We start from the raw sequence: 16,967 nt of genomic DNA on the forward strand, positions 1-16,967 counted from the left end.
GACAGGAGTGCCAGGTCAGCCTCTCCTCATAGAAGGAGATGACCACCTGAGGGCAGCGGGTGTTGGCCTCACGGGCCGGGACCAGGTCCGCCTCGTCTGAGTCTTTCCTGTAGAGCAGAGGGACGTTGGTTTTATTAGTGGCTATTGATCAGAATAATAACACTCACCTATTCAGCAAGTAGCACTGATCAGGATAATAAAGTTCAGGTGCACATTAGAAAACTAAAATGTGAAGTTTCCAAAGGCACAAGTACAGTAATATTAGGAGGTGAACAACGTTATATCAGGGAAGATCAATTATATGAGGGATGGCTCTTGGGCTGTGCAACCCTGAAAAATGAGTGATATTTGAGAGGAACAGCACAGGTGAAGAGTTCATGTTTTGCAATTTGAGACTCACCACTTCATCAAGAACATAAGTTCTCCACTACTGTCTGTAGCACCGATTATCCTCTCTGGATCCAGGCTCCTGGCAAAGCCCCGTGGTTTGTCACTCTGAAACACACGGTACAGAAATAAACCACAGCTCCCATGCAACCAGTCTGGAAACCATGACAAACTGATAAAATAACTATTGCACTTGCAGACTAGCCTATACACAAAATAGTTAGGCCTACAAAAACACAAAATCCTACAACATTGATTTGAAACAAAAACACGGGTTAATTCGGACACTCACCACATCCTTCTTCTTCTTGGCTTTGTTTCCCTCCGTCTCTGGCTCATCTGTTGAAGACTTCCGCTTGTTGGAGTCAGGCTTCTCCACCACGGTCTTCTGGGCTTCCAAGAAAGCTGAGATCAGCTCTGGACAATCCAGGTTATCCTCTGGCTCCCAAGTGTTATCCGCTCTGAAAGGAAAGATACAGAAGTCAGTGGCAATTTCTTCTCCTGCTCATTTCAAAAGACTATCAGCATACTGGTAAGAAGAGTAAAACATGCTCTAGAAATGCAGCAAACTATTTAAATACATTTTACAAGAGCTTATATCTGTAACTAAAATGGAAGTCTTTGAAATTCAATTCAAAATGCAGATTATTTCAACTAGCTAGGTTCTGCAGGAGATGTATGCCACACAAGCACAGCCCCATACCAGGGAAGCACTTCCAGGCAGAAGGTAGGCGGGCGGAGGTCCCCGGAACTGTGCACTCACTCTGTAAATCCTTTCCACTTGAGGAAGAATTCCACCTTCCCGTTGACGATGCGCTGGTCCATCACCTTCTCCACAACATACTCCTCCGGCGGCTCTGCCTCCAGCACCTCCTTCTTCCCTTTGCCATTCTGCTTTTTACCCATGTTAGGCTGCGAAACAAGAGGGGAGGAGGTTTTCATCTTTTTAAAGAGACGAATTTGGGTTTTAATAACATGAGACCACCTGACACAATGCTTACACAGGCTATAGTCCAGACTAGCAATACAATATTAATATCAGATTGTTTTTCAAGTGATACTGTGACACCCAACGTGCCATTTCCTCATAGGGGATGATGAGCTGGCCAATCAGCGGTCTACTCGCATAAATATTTTTTAGGCCCGGTATACGACCACACCATAGCTTGTAGTCCTAAAAACCAGCAATGAGTTAGCATTTTCTACCCCTAGTTCATTGGTCATTCCTATTGGGGAAATGAATGGGTTTTTGGTCTATACCCCGAAAATAAGATTTACACAGGCTTAGATCTTATGCATTTTGTTCTATGAGATCAGTTAACATGACCTTTATGAATAATGAAGACTATGTGCTCAAATTAAGTCAGTTGCTGATTAGTGGCTAACTATCAGAAATGGAACTACAACATCAATAGCAACATTTCTCACGTCACTACGCCGACCACGCAAATTAGTCCCGATACACGAGTTCGCCAAAAAGCTAGTTAGCTTTCCGCCTACCAGCTCGAACGAAAACGCAAGGATGGTATATTGTTTTGCTCCAGGCTGCAACCATCTCTTCAGCAGGAAGGTGCTCGTTTTATTGTTTCCCAAATGATGTTGTCCATAGGAGACTTTGGGTCCATCTGATAATGTAAGCTAAGCCTGTTAGCTAGAAGTCAAAAGGTATACGCTTTATTTAATTTTTACATATTAGCAGGTCACTAGATTTTTACTTGTTTTGATTACATAAATGCTTAAATGGATTAGGTTTAGCTATCCCCCTTGGCTTTTGAAGAATATACAAGCAGTGGTGAAATGGCCAAAATTACCTTTATTCACCCAATACATTTACACACAATTATTGTATGCAAAATGAGGCCTTAGTGTTAGCACATCGTTATCTTTTGACTGGTTTTGATTACATAAATGCTTAAATTCCCAAAAAAGCTGATGAAGATCATTTCATAGAACAAAAGGGAAGCCATTACTATTGCGTTCCATTCTGTTGAGGTACACCCACACCATTCCAACACAGAAAAGTTGCTTTTAACATACTTCATTACCATTTTTTGGAAGGAAAACTATTTCACTCATATTGTAATCAATTATAGGTCATATTTAATACAAATCTGTTTACACTGGATAGTTACTTTAAAAGTTAAAAGTAGTGATACCTCTTACCCAAATATAGTGTTACCCATCGTTTTCTGTAATTATCCTTAACTAGCTAGCTATGATGAACATGTTTCTTCGCTGATAGTTGTTTGTTCTAACAGATCATGCTCACATGCTAAAAGTGGAGGGGAATCGCTTATGGAGCTAGACTAGGCAGCCGATAGTGCAGATGTAGCGCCCTCTATCGTCTAGGATTGATGTGCATTACCGGTAATACACTCGCATCCCCGGTGAACCGGCTTGTACATAAAGCATAATCCATTCCGCTGCCAGGCATAATTACCCTCCTTAACCATCGAATGGCGAGCAGCCGGAAAAAAGACGTGAAAATGTGTAACGTCTTAATAAAACCATTTCAACCACCTTGTAGTGCAGATCCAGCGCCCACTATAGGCTGCCTAGGCTATTATGGAGCTCGTGCGTTTTGCACTTCATCAATCATTCCTCTATCCTCACACAGACAATGCTAACAAAATAACTTTGTTAGCTAGCTAAATAAAAACGGCACACAGGTTGTAATTGTATTTTATGTAACGTTACTGTTAGCTATATTGGCTTCTAGCCAACGTTAGCTGTTTATATCTACATAATCTAACGTTATAACTACAGATTCCGTTGCCCCCCCCCCCCCCCCCCCCAACTAGAGAATATTTTTCAGGCCTAGGGCTAGTCTAATGCTTGCATTGACTGTACTAACAAGCTTAGTAGTTCCTCAAAGCTAACTACTCAATTGAACACAACTAAATTGTGTTAACTGAGTGTTAACATTAGTTAACTAGACATTGTGGGGTAGTTTGTTAGTTTGCTTGCGAAGTGGAATTTAGCAATCTTAGACTTCGTTAGCAAACTTCCAAGGCTTAGCTAGCTACCAGACGTTTGGGTTGGCACAATGGCCGGCTCAATTGTGATTGCAAGGCCCAAAAGCTGCAAATGGAACATTCCATTAGCACTTGTTAGTTGATTAGGCAGTGAGAATCAGATATTCCTTTGATAAAGGGCAGCTAGCTGACTATCAAGCGAAGTTACATAGCTACGCGTGCTAGCTAGTTAACTAGCTAGCGCAATTAAATCCCTTTGTCAGCGTAGCTTTGGTAACATTAGCTAGCAAAGCTGTAACGTTAGTAACCAAGTTGGCTACTGTGGCTGGACGGCACAAATATGCATAACATCAATGATCAGTCTACACTACACGTTGCATAATAATTCGAAGTTGGATCTTGAGGGACTCACCTTGCAAATCAATAAAAACCTAATGTAGAATGGACGACGGAAAGAAAGCAAGCAGCTTCGTTCTCTTCTCACCCGCGTGTGGTGCAGAATGTTGCAGCTGCGCGAGCGCCAAAAAAAACCCTGCCTTTTTCTACGGGTGCCGCTAGGGTACCTATTAACTCAACTTCGTACTGTGGATGTTTCAAAAGAAATCGTTGAATCCAGTCCCAAACAAGGAATTTTAAAGCCACATTCTGTAAGATTTCCAATAATGAGAATTAATGGAATAGGCTTAGCTAGCCCCCTTAGCGTTTGAATAATATTTACGAAGTGGTGAAATTATCAGAATTCACAATCACCTTTATTCGACAAATACATTTACACATACTCAGAATTGTACTTATTGGTAATATGGTGCTGCTAGTGATAGACAACATTTAGATACAGAATAGAGACAAAGGTGTTAACATACATTATACACAAATAGGTAGAGTGAGCATAGAGCTATAATAGAATGAGCAGTTGATATACAAATATACAGTGGATGATTCAGTTGATATAGGGTGAATTATGAAAAAGTAATATAAACTGGACAGCTTAATCCTGAAGTGTTTATTTCATCGTCTGACAAGTAAAAATCTAAACTATTGTTACTGATGCGGCGTTCAAACACAACTGGGAACTTGGAAAAATACGCGGGTCAAATATGGGTGGTCCTCTGTAGCTCAATTGGTAGAGCATGGCGCTTGTAACGCCAGGGTAGTGGATTCGATCCCTGGGACCACCCATACGTAAGAATGTATGCGCACATGACTGTAAGTCGCTTTGGATAAAAGCGTCTGCTAAATGGCAAATTATTATGACCTCTGTGATCTTCAGGTCTGATAGTCAGAGCTCTAAAAAGACTCCAGTTTCCGCGTTGAAATTTCGAGTTGGAAGACTGTTCAAATAGATTTTTCCCAGTCGGAGCTCGTTTTTTCCCGCCGAGTTCCCAGTTGTTTTGATCGCGCTGAAGTCGAAGTTGGAGAATTCCGAGTTCCCAGTTGTTTTGAACACGGCATAAACCCTTGCAGAGAAACCACATTATCAAAATAATTTAATTGGTGTGACATCATAGGGCAGCGCAAGCTTCAAACAGGGAGCTCACACTGCCAGGAAATGGCACAGGGTAAGATCAGTGACATAGCTTTTTTTTCTGTTTTGATTTTAAGGTTATACAACTTGCATAAATAATGCACTGTGAACAATTGTGATGTAAATGTAAATACTATGTACTGGTGCATCAAAATAAAAATAAAAAGTTGCCAATATTATGTTACAATTTTGTAATTCAGTCAGTTGTCCCACTTTACCAACCATAGCTAGCTAAAGTAGGACAGCATGGAGTAGCTAAAGTGGGACAGTCTTATAGGCTTTTCCAATGGAGGAAAGATATCCAGTTTACATTAGGGACCCCCTGTACTTAGGTTAGGCAGGGCTCTGGTTCTTGTTGTACTGTTATCTTGTTAATTTTTGGCACCAATGGCACCAAGCAGAACTACAGTAGGGTGAATTCAGAAAAAGTGGGAAACTTTTTGCATTTCCGTCTTCTGTAACCACTTATGTAAAGTCGGTCGATCCTGTCGTTTTTTTATAAAGAGCACCTACCTACACATGTGAAGCTTGGTTATGTAAGATATGCTGTAAGAGCTTTCGTCCCCAAACCACTGCAGTGTAAATATTTTTAGGGATTTGGCCATGTTTCAAGTGTGTGCAGACGGACAGGGTATACTGAAGAACGATGTGTAGAAGGACGACGGTGTTGTAATTGTGGTGGGGATCATGATCCCGAGTTCCTGGAGTGCCTTGTAAAGGTGAAGGAGATTGAGGTGTCAAAAGTTAGAGGTCAATCGAATCTCCTATGCAGAGGCAATTCAAATAGTTGAGAAACAGTGGAGGCTCCTCAGAGGAGGAAGGGGAGGACCATCCTCCTCAGTGAATATCATAAAAATAAAAATGGTCAAACAAGTAATGCTTTTTAGATAAAACTATACTAAATATATTGATTGAAACACACTGTTTTGCAATGAAGGTGTACAGTAGCTTTAACAGCACTCTGTAGGGTAGCACCATGGTGTAGCCGGAGGACAGCTAGTTTCCATCCTCCTCTGGGTACATTGACTTCAATACAAAACCTAGAAGGCTCATGGTTCTCACCCTGTTCCGAAGACTGTACTGCAAGATTGTAGCGGGTTTACTAACGCGTTAGTTCTAGTAACTATGTTGACTATGATGTTACTAACATTGTTAGCTAATATGGTGACAACGATGTAGGCTGTGTAGCGGTTATGATATGAAGGTTTGGCTTGGAAAGGCTTTTTCGCCTGGCCACAGACAGCTCATGTGTTGTGCACTGAAGTCCACAAGCGAAGGGAAAAAGTGAGAGGAGGAGAGCGCGTAGATGCGACAAATAATTATACAACGAGCAAAATGTTAATGCTGTTGTTTGTATGTGGCTGCTATGAAAGTGAACTGTGTTTGCATTTCATCAGGGGTATATTCCGCCGATTCTGTTGAAAAACATTTCTTAAACGGAAGCAAACGGATCGAAACGGGGAAAAACATACCTACATTTGTCCAATAGAAACTCTCGTTTGCAACTGTTGGACTAATGATTACACCCTAGATTAGCTAGATGCAGGCAAGTGTGTGCAAGGCGGTATTGAATGTGTCACTGTCTGTCACCTTGATTACTCAATTTTCTCTCGACCTGTTCACCTACGTTGTACATTTTCATTCATTCACATTCACATTTTCATTCATAGGCTAGGTTGGAGCAACCTCAGTGGTCCTCTGTAGCTCAGCTGGTAGAGCACGGCGCTTGTAGCGCTTGTAACGCCAAGGTAGTGGGTTCGATACCCGGGACCACCCATACACAAAAAAAATAATACGTATGCACGCATGACTGTAAGTCGCTTTGGATAAAAGCGTCTGCTAAATGGCATATTATAATTATGAAGGGTATAGGGAAAATGTGTGTATCATGTTGTAGCCTAAACCTATTGATGTTAGATTGAGCTGAGTAAATGGAATATGAATGACAGTCATCCAATATGCTGTAATAGAAATAAGGCCATGCTCATCATTTTTAAAATCTACCGCCACTGGTATCAAGAATGGTCCACCACCTAAAGGACATCCAGCCAACTTGGCACAACTGTGGGAAGCATTGGAGTCAACATGGGCCAGCATCCCTGTGGAACGCTTTCGACACCTTGTAGAGTCCATGCCTCGACAAATTGAGGCTGTTCTGAGGTCAAAACGGGTGCAACTCAATATTAGGAAGGTGTTCCTAATGTTTGGTATATTCAGTGTTTATCTAAATGCAGAGAGATGAATGCAATTGCAGTATAGTGCAATTATTTTGTGTACAGTTCAGAGATGGCTTGATGTGGTGTGCAGCATAGAGTGTATGTCCTTTAGTCTCTATGGGCCAGATGGCCACTTGGTGAGGGCCACAGCACAGGGAAAGAAACTGTTCAGTTGGTGGATGGTTTTGGTCATGATTTACCTTAACTGCCTGTCAGAGGAGAGTTTTTGTAAAAGGGAGTGATTTGGGTAGGGTTTGTTGATAATCTTTTCTGCACGCTTCCTTGCCCTGGAGTCGTGCAGGACCTAGGTGGATGGCAGGTGGCAGCCGACTTCCCTCTCTGCAGACCGGACAATGCGTTGCAGTATGCCCTTGGAGCGCAGGCAGACCCAAACCAGACGGTGATCTGTTTTTGGAACCCTGATAGGGGGTCCGGGGGCATGCACCCCCGGAAAAACTATGAGATTTGAACAATGTAACCGTCTTACCTTATAGTAAGTCAAATAATCTAAGAATTACTATTGTTTTTATCATGTACAGTGAGGGAAAAAAGTATTTGATCCCCTGCTGATTTTGTACGTTTGCCCACTGACAAAGAAATGATCAGTCTATAATTTAATGGTAGGTTTATTTGAACAGTGAGAGACAGAATAACAACAAAAAAATCCAGAAAAACGCATGTCAAAAATGTTATACATAGATTTTTCATTTTAATGAGGGAAATAAGTATTTGACCCCTCTGCAAAACATGACTTAGTACTTGGTGGCAAAACCCTTGTTGGCAATCACAGAGGTCAGACATTTCTTGTAGTTGGCCACCAGGTTTGCACACATCTCAGGAGGGATTTTACATTTACATTTACATTTTAGTCATTTAGCAGACGCTCTTATCCAGAGCGATTTACAGGAGCAATTAGGGTTAAGTGCCTTGCTTAAGGGCACATCGACAGATTTTTCACCTAGTCGGCTCGGGGATTAGAACCAGCGACCTTTCGGTTACTGGCACAACGCTCTTACCCACTAAGCTACCTGTCCCACTCCTCTTTGCAGATCTTCTCCAAGTCATTAAGGTTTTGAGGCTGACGTTTGGCAACTCGAACCTTCATCTCCCTACACAGATTTTCTATGGGATTAAGGTCTGGAGACTGGCTAGGCCACTCCAGGACCTTAATGTGCTTCTTCTTGAGCCACTCCTTTGTTGCCTTGGCCGTGTGTTTTGGGTCATTGTCATGCTGGAATACCCATCCACGACCCATTTTCAATGCCCTGGCTGAGGGAAGGAGGTTCTCACCCAAGATTTGACGATACATGGCCCCGTCCATCGTCCCTTTGATGCGGTGAAGTTGTCCTGTCCCCTTAGCAGAAAAACACCCCCAAAGCATAATGCTTCCACCTCCATGTTTGACGGTGGGGATGGTGTTCTTGGGGTCATAGGCAGCATTCCTCCTCCTCCAAACACAGCGAGTTGAGTTGATGCCAAAGAGCTCCATTTTGGTCTCATATGACCACAACACTTTCACCCAGTTCTCCTCTGAATCATTCAGATGTTAATTGGCAAACTTCAGACGGGCATGTATATGTGCTTTCTTGAGCAGAGGGACCTTGCGGGCGCTGCAGGATTTCAGTCCTTCACGGCGTAGTGTGTTACCAATTGTTTTCTTGGTGACTATGGTCCCAGCTGCCTTGAGATCATTGACAAGATCCTCCCGTGTAGTTCTGGGCTTATTCCTCACCGTTCTCATGATCATTGCAACTCCACGAGGTGAGCTCTTGCATGGAGCCCCAGGCCGAGGGAGATTGACAGTTCTTTTGTGTTTCTTCCATTTGCGAATAATCGCACCAACTGTTGTCACCTTCTCACCAAGCTGCTTGGCAATGGTCTTGTAGCCCATTTCAGCCTTGTGTAGGTCTACAATCTTGTCCCTGACATCCTTGGAGAGCTCTTTGGTCTTGGCCATGGTGGAGAGTTTGGAATCTGATTGATTGTTTGCTTCTGTGGACAGGTGTCTTTTATACAGGTAACAAGCTGAGATTAGGAGCACTCTATTTAAGAGTGTGCTCCTAATCTCAGCTCGTTACCTGTATAAAAGACACATGGGAGCCAGAAATCTTTCTGATTGAGAGGAGGTCAAATACTTATTTCCCTCATTAAAATGCAAATCAATTTATAACATTTTTGACATGCGTTTTTCTGGATTTTTTTGTTGTTATTCTGTCTCTCACTGTTCAAATAAACCTACCATTAAAATTATAGACTGATCATTTCTTTGTCAGTGGGCAAACGTACAAAATCAGCAGGGGATCAAATACTTTTTTCCCTCACTGTAAATCACAGCCGCACCGAAGGATGTAAAAACAAAAGTTCCTTCATAGCGGATATTTCATTGCAAGGTTTTGTGGTTCTCCTGATCATGTTTTTATGCCTAAATAGTGATGTGTTGGCTAAGGTTTCAGAAAGTATCTCAATAACTAAGCAAAACCTTGAAGTCATAGTTCTTCTAACAGAGATGTAGAAAATGTACTTTGATTTTTCATTCCGTTTGTCTCTCAGTTTCTCTTATCGCGCAGTTTAATTTAACCGATTCAGTCTGGACCTGCTCCAGTATAGAAGCTGGTGTGGATATTCAGTGTGGAGTCCAGGTTAATGTAACTGGCTTGACTGAATACAAGGTGAAGTCTTGAGAGGTGAGATGAAAATACAGTAGATCGGATTTCACATAGAAGTGTTCAGACTAATGACCTACCAGAGACCAAACACAGGCAACTTAGTTTTGTTTTCATTTTATTCATTTTCTTAGGAAAGAATCATGTCACCAAGAACATCATTAGTGCTCTTAGAGAAATGACATTTAACATTTACATTTTAGTCATTTAGCAGACGCTCTTATCCAGAGCGTGAGTGCATACATTATTTTTATTTTTTTCATACTGGTCCCCCGTGTGAATCGAACCCACAACCCTGGCGTTGCAAACAACATGCTCTACCAACTGAGCTACATCCCTGCCGGCCATTCCCTCCCTTACCCTGGACGACGCTGGGCCAATTGTGCGCCGCCCCACGGGTCTCCCGGTCGCGGCCGGCTACGACAGAGCCTGGATTCAAACCAGGATCTCTAGTGGCACAGCTAGCACTGCGATGCAGTGCCTTAGACCACTGTGCCACTAAGTCGCATCACTCAGTTTCATATCCTTCCCCATACAGCTAACACAATCAATCCCAATTGAGCAACAACTATATTATATATATATATATATATATATATATATATATATATATATATATATATATACAGTGGGGGAAAAAAGTATTTAGTCAGCCAACAATTCTGCAAGTTCTCCCACTTAAAAAGATGAGAGAGGCCTGTAATTTTCATCATAGGTACACGTCAACTATGACAGACAAATTGAGAAAAAAAAATCCAGAAAATCACATTGTAGGATTTTTAATGAATTTATTTGCAAATTATGGTGGAAAATAAGTATTTGGTCACCTACAAACAAGCAAGATTTCTGGCTCTCACAGACCTGTAACTTCTTCTTTAAGAGGCTCCTCTGTCCTCCACTCGTTACCTGTATTAATGGCACCTGTTTGAACTTGTTATCAGTATAAAAGACACCTGTCCACAACCTCAAACAGTCACACTCCAAACTCCACTTTGGCCAAGACCAAAGAGCTGTCAAAGGACACCAGAAACAAAATTGTAGACCTGCACCAGGCTGGGAAGACTGAATCTGCAATAGGTAAGCAGCTTGGTTTGAAGAAATCAACTGTGGGAGCAATTATTAGGAAATGGAAGACATACAAGACCACTGATAATCTCCCTCGATCTGGGGCTCCACGCAAGATCTCACCCCGTGGGGTCAAAATGATCACAAGAACGGTGAGCAAAAATCCCAGAACCACACGGGGGGACCTAGTGAATGACCTGCAGAGAGCTGGGACCAAAGTAACAAAGCCTACCATCAGTAACACACTACGCCGCCAGGGACTCCAATCCTGCATTGCCAGACGTGTCCCCCTGCCTAAGCCAATACATGTCCAGGCCCGTCTGAAGTTTGCTAGAGTGCATTTGGATGATCCAGAAGAGGATTGGGAGAATGTCATATGGTCAGATGAAACCAAAATATAACTTTTTGGTAAAAACTCAACTCGTCGTGTTTGGAGGACAAAGAATGCTGAGTTGCATCCAAAGAACACCATACCTACTGTGAAGCATGGGGGTGGAAACATCATGCTTTGGGGCTGTTTTTCTGAAAAGGGACCAGGACCACTGATCTGTGTAAAGGAAAGAATTAATGGGGCCATGTATCGTGAGATTTTGAGTGAAAACCTCCTTCCATCAGCAAGGGCATTGAAGATGAAACGTGGCTGGGTCTTTCAGCATGACAATGATCCCAAACACACCGCCCGGGCAACGAAGGAGTGGCTTCGTAAGAAGCATTTCAAGGTCCTGGAGTGGCCTAGCCAGTCTCCAGATCTCAACCCCATAGAAAATCTTTGGAGGGAGTTGAAAGTCTGTGTTGCCCAGCGACAGCCCCAAAACATCACTGCTCTAGAGGAGATCTGCATGGAGGAATGGGCCAAAATACCAGCAACAGTGTGTGAAAACCTTGTGAAGACTTACAGAAAACGTTTGACCTGTGTCATTGCCAACAAAGGGTATATAACAAAGTATTGAGAAACTTTTGTTATTGACCAAATACTTATTTTCCACCATCATTTGCAAATAAATTCATTAAAAATCCTACAATGTGATTTTCTGGAATTTTTTTCCTCATTTTGTCTGTCATGGTTGACGTGTACCTATGATGAAAATTACAGGCCTCTCTCATCTTTTTAAGTGGGAGAACTTGCACAATTGGTGGCTGACTAAATACTTTTTTCCCCCACTGTATATACATACATACATACACACATACATATATACATACATATAAATACACACATACAGTGGGGAAAAAAAGTATTTAGTCAAGTTCTCCCACTTAAAGATGAGAGAGGCCTGTAATTTTAATCATAGGTACACGTCAACTATGACAGACAAATTCAGATTTTTTTTTTTACAGAAAATCACATTGTAGGATTTTTTATGAATTTATTAGCAAATTATGGTGGAAAATAAGTATTTGGTCACCTACAAACAAGCAAGATTTCTGGCTCTCACAGACCTATAACTTATTCTTTAAGAGGCTCCTCTGTCCTCCACTCGTTACCTGTATTAATGGCACCTGTTTGAACTTGTTATCAGTATAAAAGACACCTGTCCACAACCTCAAACAGTCACACTCCAAACTCCACTATGGCCAAGACCAAAGAGCTGTGAAAGGACACCAGAAACAAAATTGTAGTCCTGCACCAGGCTCGGAAGACTGAATCTGCAATAGGTAAGCAGCTTGGTTTGAAGAAATCAACTGTGGGAGCAATTATTAGGAAATGGAAGACATACAAGACCACTGATAATCTCCCTCGATCTGGGGCTCCACGCAAGATCTCACCCCGTGGGGTCAAAATGATCACAAGAACGGTGAGCAAAAATCCCAGAACCACACGGGGGGACCTAGTGAATGACCTGCAGAGAGCTGGGACCAAAGTAACAAAGCCTACCATCAGTAACACACTACGCCACCAGGGACTCAAATCCTGCAGTGCCAGACGTGTCCCCCTGCTTAAGCCGGTACATGTCCAGGCCCGTCTGAAGTTTGCTAGAGTGCATTTGGATGATCCAGAAGAGGATTGGGAGAATGTCATATGGTCAGATGAAACCAAAATATAACTTTTTGGTAAAAACTCAACTCGTCGTGTTTTGTCATTGCCAACAAAGGGTATATAACAAAGTATTGAGAAACTTTTGTTATTGACCAAATACTTATTTTCCACCATAATTTGCAAATAAATTCATTAAAAATCCTACAATGTGATTTTCTGGATTTTTTTTCTTCTCATTTTATCTGTCATAGTTGACGTGTACCTATGATGAAAATTACAGGCCTCTCAAAGAAATTGCTCCCAAGGATAAAGCAGACCTGTGGAGGTCTACACTTTCTTTTCTGAGGTCTTGGCTGATTTATTTGGATTTTCCCATGATGTCAAGCAAAGAGGCACTGAGTTTGAAGGTAGGCCTTGAAACATCCACAGGTACACCTCCAATTTACTCAAATGATGTCAATTAGCCTATCAGAAGTTTCTAAAGCCATGACATCATTTTCTGGAATTTTCCAAGCTGTTTAAAGGCACAGTCAACTTAGTGTATGTAAACTTCTGACCCACTGGAATTGTGATACAGTGAATTGTAAGTGAAATAATCTGTCTGTAAACAATTGTTGGAAAAATTACTTGTGTCATGCACAAAGTAGATGTCCTAACCGACTTGCCAAAACTATAGTTTGTTAACAAGAAATTTGTGGAGTGGTTGAAAAACGAGTTTTAATGACGCCAACCTAAGTGTATGTAAACTTCCGACTTCAACTGTATACACACACACACACACACACACACACACATATATAGTACCAGTCAAAAGTTTGGACACACCTACTCATTCAAGGGTTTTTATTTATTTTTTACTATTTTATACATTGTAGAATAATAGTGAATACATCAAAACTATGAAATAACACATTGAATCATGTAGTAACCAAAAACGTGTTAAACAAATCAACATATTTTCTATTTTAGATTCATCAAAGTAGCCACCCTTTGCCTTGATGACAGCTTTGCACACTCTTGGCATTCTCGCAACCAGCTTCACCTGGAATGCTTTTCCAACTGTCTTGAAGGAGTACCCACATAGGCTGAGCACTTGTTGGCTGCTTTTCCTTCACTATGCGGTCCAACTCATCCCAACTCAATTGGGTTGAGGTTGGGTGATTGTGGAGGCCAGGTCATCTGATGCAGCACTCCATCACTCTCCTTCTTGGTCAAATAGCCCTTACACAGCCTGGAGGTGTGTTCGGTCATTGTCCTGTTGAAAAACAAATGATAGTCCCACTAAGCGCAAACCAGATGGGATGGCGTATCGCTGTAGAATGCTGTGGTAGCCATGCTGGTTAAGTGTGCCTTGAATTCTAAATAAATCACAGACAGTGTCACCAGCAAAGCACCCCCACACCTCCTCCTCCATGCTTCACGGTGGGAACCACATATGCAGAGATAATCTATTCACCTACTCTGCGTCTCACAAAGACACAGCGGTTGGAACCAAAAATCTCAAATTTGGACTCATCAGACCAATGGACATATTTACGCATTAAGAAGGAAATAAATTCCACTAATGAACTTTTAACAAGGCACACCTGTTAACTAAAATGCATTCCAGGTGACTACCTCATGAAGCTGGTTGAGAGAATGCCAAGAGTGTGCAAAGCTGTCATCAAGGCAAAGGGTGGCTACTTTGAAGAATCGTTGTACGAGATCTTCAGTTTCTTGGCAATTTCTCGCATGGAATAGCCTTCATTTCTCAGAACCAGAATATACTGACGAGTTTCAGAAGAAAGTTATTTGTTTCTGGCCATTATGAGCCTGTAATCGAACACACAATTGCTGATGCTCCAGATACTCAACTAGTCTCAAGAAGGCCAGTTTTATTGCTTCATTAATCAGCACAACAGTTTTCAGCTGTGCTAGCATAATTGCAAAATGATTTTCTAATGATCAATTAGACTTTTAAAATGATCAACTTGGATTAGCAAACACAACGTGCCATTGGAACACAGGACTGATGGTTGCTGATAATGGGCCGCTGTACGCCTATGTAGATATTCCATAAAAAAAATCAGCCGTTTCCAGCTACTATAGCCATTTACAACATTAAACAGTGTCTACACTGTATTTCTGATCAATTTGATGTTATTTTAAAATGGGACAATTTTTTTTTGCTTTTCTCTCGAAAACGAGGAAATTTCTAAGTGACCCCAAACTTTTGAATGGTAGTGTGTATATGTGTGTGTGTATTATATGTATGAATGACACGTGCTCGTCGAACATCTTTCCAAAATCATGGGCATAAATATGGAGTTGGTCTTTGCTGCTATAACAGCCTCCACTCTTCTGGGAAGGCTTTCCACTAGATGTTGGAACATTGCTGCGGGGACTTGCTTCCCTTCAGCCACAAGAGCATTAGTGAGGTCGGGCACAGATGTTGGGCGATTAGGCCTGGCTCGCAGTCGGCGTTCCAATTCATCCCAAAGGTGTTCAATGGGGTTGAGATCAGGGCTCTGTGCAGGCCAGTCAAGTTCTTCCACACCGATCTCAACAAACCATTTCTGTATGGAACTCGCTTTGTGCACAGCGGCATTGTCATGCTGAAACAGGAAAGGGCCTTCCCCAAACTGTTGCCACAAAGTTGGAAGCACAGAATTGTCTAGAATTATTATTCCTCCTCCACCAAACTTTACAGTTGGCACTATGCATTTGGGCAGGTAGCGTTCGACGGGCATCCGCCAAACCCAGATTCGTCCGTCGGACTGCCAGATGGTGAAGCGTGATTCATCACTCTAGAGAACGTTTCTACTGCTCCAGAGTCCAATGGCGGCGAGCTTTACACCACTCCAGCCGACGCTTGGCATTGCGCATGGTGATATTAGGCTTGTGTGCGGTTTATCGGCCATGGAAACCCATTTCACGAAGCTCCCGACCAACACTTATTGTGCTGACGTTGCTTCCAGAGGCAGTTTGGAACTCAGTAGTGAGTGTTGCAACCGAGGACAGACGACTTTTTCACGTTACACTCTTCAGCCCCCGGCGGTCCCATTCTGTGAGCTTGTGTGGCCTACCACTTCGCGGCTGAGCCGTTGTTGCTCCTAGATTTTTCCACTTCACAATAACAGCACTTACAGTTGACAGCTCTACATTTTAGTCATTTAGCAGATGCTCTTATCCAGAGCGACTTACAGTTAGTGAGTGCATACATTTTTTTTAATACTCTCCCCCCGTGGGAATCGAACCCACAACCCTGGCGTTGCAAGCGCCATGCTCCACCAACTGAGCTACACAGGGCATACATTTGACTAACTTTTTGGAAAGATGGCACCCTATGACGGTGCCACGTTGAAATTCACTGAGCTCTTCACTGAGCTCTTCAGTAAGACAATTCTACTGCCAATGTTTGTCTATGGAGATTGCATGGCTGTGTGCTCGATTTTATACACCTGTCAGCAACGGGTGTGGCTGAAATAGCCGAATCCACTAATTTGAAGGGGTGTCCACATACTGTTATATATAGTGTATATTTTATGGTCAAACAAATTAAGGATTTGTAAAAATTCATTCAGCCTCATTTACTCCCACACACAACAATAAATAAAAAATGAACTAGAAACTACTAAGAAAAAATAAAAAAAGATTAAAAAAAGATACCTGTTCAGTGCATCTTGGAATCTGATTGGTTTTGTCCAAGGCAAAACTAACTTCTGAGGTGTAAAGAAAATGCTCTATATTTATCTAAATTAAAAGACAACTGAATAGGTGCTTTCACTTGCTTGATGTAGGTACTATAGCCTACCTCTGTCTTGTAGAACTCTGTACAGTATGTTTTTTTTCCTGTTTTATCTTCCACTACTCATTTTCTTAAATCTATCATATAATATAAACATACATAGAAGCATACTATACTTCTGAACACAAAAGCAGGTGAATGCATTGCTTCACTAAGTGGAGGGGGGTTACGTCAGTTGTATCACCAACATTGGCCTACTACAGTGAAGTATTTGCATTGACTTGGGGTTCCTCAACCACCCCTCTCCCCATGCAATAAAAAAATAGTCTCTCCCACAATCCGCCCAAACCCTCTATATAAATCCGTTGAGGTAGAATGAAAACCACCAGACTCAAAGCCCTGCTTCATAATATCAGAGGAGAAAAGCATAG

At 42.0% G+C, this 16,967-nt stretch overlaps 1 protein-coding gene across 1 annotated transcript in view; it reads right to left on the minus strand.

The window, feature by feature from the left end:
- Positions 1 to 3,870, minus strand: part of LOC311121050 (chromobox protein homolog 3-like) — a gene marked incomplete at its 3' end in the record, with an annotated part of 4,331 nt that extends 461 nt beyond the window's left edge. Inside the window, exons 1-5 of the mRNA XM_084157920.1 lie at positions 3,775 to 3,870; positions 1,151 to 1,299; positions 680 to 848; positions 401 to 495; positions 4 to 107 (exon numbers count right to left, since the gene is read on the minus strand). Of these exons, the coding sequence (XP_084014046.1) occupies positions 4 to 107; positions 401 to 495; positions 680 to 848; positions 1,151 to 1,293 (511 nt within the window). The 5' untranslated portion in view covers positions 1,294 to 1,299; positions 3,775 to 3,870. The remainder of the gene's footprint in view (positions 1 to 3; positions 108 to 400; positions 496 to 679; positions 849 to 1,150; positions 1,300 to 3,774) is intronic.
- Between the last annotated feature and the right edge of the window lie 13,097 nt (positions 3,871 to 16,967).

This window comes from Coregonus lavaretus (genome assembly GCF_964263955.1).
Source record: "Coregonus lavaretus genome assembly, chromosome: 3".
Lineage (NCBI taxonomy): Eukaryota > Metazoa > Chordata > Actinopteri > Salmoniformes > Salmonidae > Coregonus > Coregonus lavaretus.